The sequence below is a fragment of the Malania oleifera genome, chromosome 8 (genome assembly GCF_029873635.1).
Source record: "Malania oleifera isolate guangnan ecotype guangnan chromosome 8, ASM2987363v1, whole genome shotgun sequence".
Lineage (NCBI taxonomy): Eukaryota > Viridiplantae > Streptophyta > Magnoliopsida > Santalales > Ximeniaceae > Malania > Malania oleifera.
Genome location: NC_080424.1, coordinates 46,523,890 through 46,529,619, shown reverse-complemented (window position 1 = coordinate 46,529,619; position 5,730 = coordinate 46,523,890). Strand labels below are relative to the sequence as shown.

Below are 5,730 nucleotides of genomic sequence, written 5' to 3'. Positions count from 1 at the left end.
TTCGTCGACGAAGCTCTGCTGTGTCCGCCATTAAAATATTTTTCCATCTCTTCTATTTATTATTTAATTCCCATAATTATATGAGTTACTACAAGCCCTGTGAATAGTCTCGGACTAGTTTACACCCAGTTAAGAGAACTAGGTGCACTATCCTGGTAAGGTGTTGTAAACTGTGTCTCTCCACCCGTGAAGTGAACAATTAGTGGAATCATTGAGTTGTGGCTCAAGGCGGGGACGTAGGTAGTATCGGCCGAACCCCGATATCATATGTGGTGTCAGCTTTATTTATTTGCAATTTAAATTTTCGCACCTGTATGATATTTTTCATTACTATGATTATACTGCTTATATATTGATTTGGTATATGTTCTAGAAAAACCCTAGGTTGTGGTTTACTGCTGCTGGATTAGTTATACCTAGGAGATAAATTTTTAAATACCCAATTCACCCCCCTCTTGGGAATACACCAATTCCAACATTTTGTAAGGATTCTAATGTACATGGTAGGTAGTTTCCCTATGCTCTATCCGGGGCTTCCTCTTGGCACCAAAGTTAAGGGGTCTACAACTTGGGTTTTTGTGGTTGAAAAACTTGAATCTATGTTAGCGACGTGAAAGTTCAAATACCTTTCACTAGGGGGGTAGATTGAAGCTCCTCAAATTGTCCTTGTCTAATTTTTCAACATATTTTGCCTCCATCCTCCTCATTCTCGCAGCTATTCTTTGCGAAATTGAGAAACTATAGAGAAATTTTCATTGGGGAGGCAACTCAAAGGGATTTAAATACCCTTTGACTAAATGAAATAACCTTGACCACTCCATTAGAACGGCAGGGTTGGGTATTAAAAGTCTTTGAATCATGAACATTGCACTATTAGGAAAATGGCAATGGAGGTTCTACAAAGAAGTTGACAGTCTTTGGAGGGGACTTATTTACACCAAGTATGGCTATGATAATGACACTTAGGAATAAAAAATCGGCAAGCTAAACTAAGGTTGTAGTATTTAGAAGTGGGTCAAAAAGGCGAGTCAATTGTTCTTCTGGAATTATGTGAGAATTCAAATTGGCAAAGGCAAAAATACCTTGTCTTGGTTAGATCAATGGGCTAACTAGAAATATTATAAACTGATTTTCCCTAAATGATTTACAATGTTAGCTAATCAGGCAAATAAGATTTGTAAGGTTCTAACATTTGTTGGTGATGCACCTTTTTGGAATATCATATTCATTCAGTCGCTTAAAGCATTCAGTAGCTAATCAGGCAAAGCTTTTTTCTTGAGCTAATTTCAATTGAATAATATTCTTTACCTTTAAAAAAAATGTAGTTGTGCCACCCCTAAAGTAAAAATTATTGGTTTTTAACAATAACAAAGACAAAGCTTAAAGCAAATCCCAAACAGAAAAAAGAAAAGAAAAGAGAAAAGGGATAAAGTCTTGAAAGCTAGCAAAACATAACTACTCAAACATTGTTAAAGTAGAGCATAGAGACACATTAATCCATGATGAGCATTAAAATGAATCCACAAAATTTAAATTGTGTGATATTGAATTAAATATAACTGAAATTTTATTAAATTTCATAAGGTTTCAAATAGAAAATTTGAGGACTCCAACAAAGTAAAACAAAAGACAAAAGTATTCTTGCTTCTAAATTCTTAAATCACAACATGTTGACGTGGCTCATGTATTTTCTTATTCTCTTATTTTTTTGTCTCTATTTTACGCAACTACATATTTTTTATTAGAAACATTATTTTTCTACATTTCATATGGTATTTTTACTTTTATTTTATCAGACAATCAAGAAGGGAATTGAAGAAGAATTTTATTCATAAGCAAAAAAATAAAAATGAAAGATATAGCCTTTCATTGATATACAAGAATGATCATTTAAATTAAGAAGAATCCCTATGGAGGAGGACACTTTTAATTATTCTCTTTAAATTCAAGAAGGAAGACCCACTTAAACTCCTTGTTGCCTCTTCAGCTTTCTCTTTCCATTCCATAATTTTCTTCTTCATCTCTTTGCCCCTCTCCCTTTCCATTAACTCCCTCACAAGTCTTTCAACCTCATCCCTCTTAACATCACTACAAATTTCCATACCTATGCCCCATTCTGTGCAGCAGAATCTACAATTTGTTGGTTGTTCGGCAAAGAAGGGCCAGCAGATCATGGGCACTCCGCCACACACACTTTCTATAACTGAGTTCCACCCACAGTGCGTTAAGAACCCCCCCACCGCTGGGTGGCTGAGGACTTGTTCTTGAGGGCACCAACTTGCTATCAAACTCCTTTCTTTTGTCTTAGCAAAGAACTCTGGTGGAATAACAGCAAGGTCGCCATCAACGAGATCAGGTCGGATAATCCAGAGAAAGCTTTGATTACTATTTGCAAGTCCCCACGCAAACTCCATCAACTGATTGTTAATCAGGACTGTGATACTTCCAAAGTTCACGTATACGACAGAATTGGCTTCTCTTGAATCGAGCCACTCTAGGCAGCTTCGATCTTCTTTCCATAGATTTGATCCTATGAAGTTTAGTTTATTATCAGAAATTTGAGTAAGTTGCAATTGGAGAGGCCCAATGGCACAAACCGGAGGAAAGATGGATGAAAGTGCATTCAAAACTTTGTGCTCCAAGGCATCGAATGTGTTCAGAATGATTGCAGAAGCTTTTTGAGTTCTTTCGATTTCAGTCATTAAGAAATTCACCATAAAGTCATCAGGATTTGTGGTTATAATGAAGCTGGGGATATCTCTCAAACGTACACCTTTCATGCCAGGTATACAGTCTATTATAGTGTCTAAATATCCATCTGTTAAATAACTTGTATCTGCATCTTGCCAAAACAATAAAACTAGTTAAAAACATGAATAACGAAAGTGTTAATGATATATAATAATATATTTTTGAGCTGTCACCTAATTTTTTATACTTTTGAATAGAAATTGTACAAGATATATTAGCTCCCAAAATAATTAAATAAATGATATATATATATATATATATATATATGTATGCATAATTTTTTTTCATTACAAAGCAACTGATCATACCAAATTTTTATTGCATAATCATATATTTTTTAATTTCATTTTATGAACCAAATATGTGGTGGTCTAAAAACTTTTTGTAGTATACATGGTATTAGATTAAAGCCCAAGAACTTGAATCATAGCCAAGAATCTTTATAATAAATTTCATCCAAAGGAGACTAGATGAATATAAATAAACTAATAAAGGAAGGGATGTAATTAGATTTTTCTAAAAGAAATTGCTATTTGCACTCCAAAGCATGCTTGCTAGCTCTATATTTATTTTTATTTTTTCCCATGTGTTAAATTACAATTGTGTTGAAAATATAAACTTGACAAAGGTAGGAGAGACAAATTTGGATGCAGCTATCTCTACCAACCGCAGCCATTTTTGTTGAAATTATTGAGCTATGGTAATTACCTCCACCAACCAGCCTACATAGTTGAATTAATATCTACCTATCATCCCATCCTTTGCTATATATAGGAGTTGTATGTGTGTACTGGTTATGTGGTGCAGAGAGGGATAGTAACCAATGAGAAGAGAGAATTGTATTTGAGAGTTCTTTGTATTTTGTTTCAAATTATTATTGAAATTCAATCTAGTATTTTGTGTGCAATTGTGCAATTCCTCACCGAATTCAATCACAACCAGTGATTGAGTGAGTCCTCTCCACCCATCAAACTGTTTTCCTTATTTTCATAATGAAATGATGAATTTGTCATTCCTTTCCTTTTTTTTCTTTTTTTTTTTCTTTTTTATTTTTTACTTTCATTTTTCAAATAAAAAATTAAATGATAAAATGATCATTTAATATATACATGAAATAAAAGATACCAAATGTTGATAGTTAGGTTGATTGAACAATACTCCTCAAACTACCTACTAGCCAAGCTAAAGTTATGTCTCCCAAGCCAGGCAGTACATGCTAAAAAGTAATTTGTAATTTTATTAATGTAAATTAAAAAAAATAGAAGTGTGTAGAATTGTGTGAAAAATGAAGTGCGTGGAAGTGTATAGAATTATGTTGAAGATTAAGTGTGTAGAAGTATGTAAAATTGTGTGAAAATTAAAGTGTGTGGAAGTATGTGTAGATTTGTATGGACAGTAAAGTGTGTGGAAATGTATAGAATAATTGAGTGTATAGAAGACGGAGATGACATGCGTGTTGATGCAATTTTATTGAGTGCAATGAAAATCAGGAGCTTCTTTTCCTATATTTCCATGTATATTCTTTTGCAACCAGCTTCCATTATTTAAGGCATAGCACCCGACAGTACATAATTGGCGAAACTTCCCCAAAGTGAAAGCAGCGGGTGGTATGCCATTAGTTTGGTAATGGTCATTATTGAATGAAAACAGATTCCATCAGGCCTACGTACCTTTGAGGGGTAGGAAGCCCTTTTCTCGAAGAAGGGAGTAGTGGGCGTAGCCCATGAATCCACAAGCACTGGTTGTCCAGAACAGGACTTCAGGGATGCCCAGTTCCTCGGCCGCCGTCAGGGTGAAGCTCATGGCTCCATCCGAAACTATGCAAGTCACCGGAGGGACGTCGGCCGACGAGGAACCATTGAGCTCCGATAGAAGGGCTCTGAAAGGAGCCAGGCAGTTCTTGCTGGTGGAGTCGGAGAGGGAAGCGATGTCTTGGGTGCTGTCGGCGTCGGTCGGCGGGAGTCCGTCGGGAATGGTCCTGAAGCAGAAGGAGGAGACGGCGCTGGGCGGGTGAGGAGCTCGAGATTTGAGGAGGCGCGCGTGGTTGAACTCTGTGTTAACGAAGGTGACATGAAAGCCTGAGTGGTAGAGGAGCTTGGCTAGTTGTAGCATGGGGTTGATGTGGCCTTGGGCTGGGTATGGGATGCAAACCGCATGCGGCTTATGTTTTGAGGGCTTCAAGGCCGCCGAACCCATTCTCTCCCTCTCCATGTGTCAAACTAGCTAGTTGTGATGCCAATCAATTGCCCACGGCAAGAGAAACTAGGTGCTGGCATCATTTTTATAGCTAGCAATACAAACTCCCTCTCTCTCCCTCTTCGAGTGTTGATATTGTGGCCTAGAAAATCCCAGAGTAAAGGAGTATCTCATGCCCCAAGGCTTCGCAATATTCTTCGGGCCCGGGGATGGGTTGTTTCGTAATGAAAAGGACATTTCATAATGATGGTATCCTCTCAAATTAATACAAATGGTTCTTTGCATTAGTCGCGACTCTGTTAGTGTATATAATAATAATTCATCACCGCAGTGATAACCCTCACCTCAAAATCCAAAAACTTAATTTAAATTTATTTTAAAATAATTTTATTATTTTTTAATTGTCATGTACAATAATACTTTTTTAGGATTGAAAAAGAGTTTTGAAATATAATAATTAAGTAAAATAATTATAATAGTTTATATTTTTTTATATATGTAAATTTTTATTTTTTAAATTTATTTTAATTATTATTTAATTTCAAAAAGAAAATGAATATTTTTCAATCAAGTTTCTAATCTATTTTAGTTTTAAAACTTTAACCAAAAGCTATTAATTTTTAATTTCTAGTCCTTTTTTTTTTTTTTAAATATATTTGTAATTTTCATTTTTACAATTTTTAATAGTGATTGATACCGGACGATCCATCAAATTCAACCTGTAAAATTCACACCCCCAATTACAACCTTAAATTTAAGCCCAAAATAAAGATCAAGAAACAA

At 35.3% G+C, this 5,730-nt stretch overlaps 1 protein-coding gene across 1 annotated transcript; it reads right to left on the bottom strand.

Moving 5' to 3' along the window:
- Positions 1 to 1,809: 1,809 nt before the first annotated feature.
- On the bottom strand, positions 1,810 to 5,106 carry LOC131161841 (7-deoxyloganetin glucosyltransferase-like). Its single transcript, XM_058117822.1, has 2 exons — positions 4,422 to 5,106; positions 1,810 to 2,836 (listed from the first exon to the last, which is right to left on the bottom strand). Exons 1-2 carry the CDS (start codon positions 4,960 to 4,962, stop codon positions 1,896 to 1,898), a joined length of 1,482 nt encoding a protein of 493 aa, XP_057973805.1. The 5' UTR covers positions 4,963 to 5,106; the 3' UTR covers positions 1,810 to 1,895.
- Between the last annotated feature and the right edge of the window lie 624 nt (positions 5,107 to 5,730).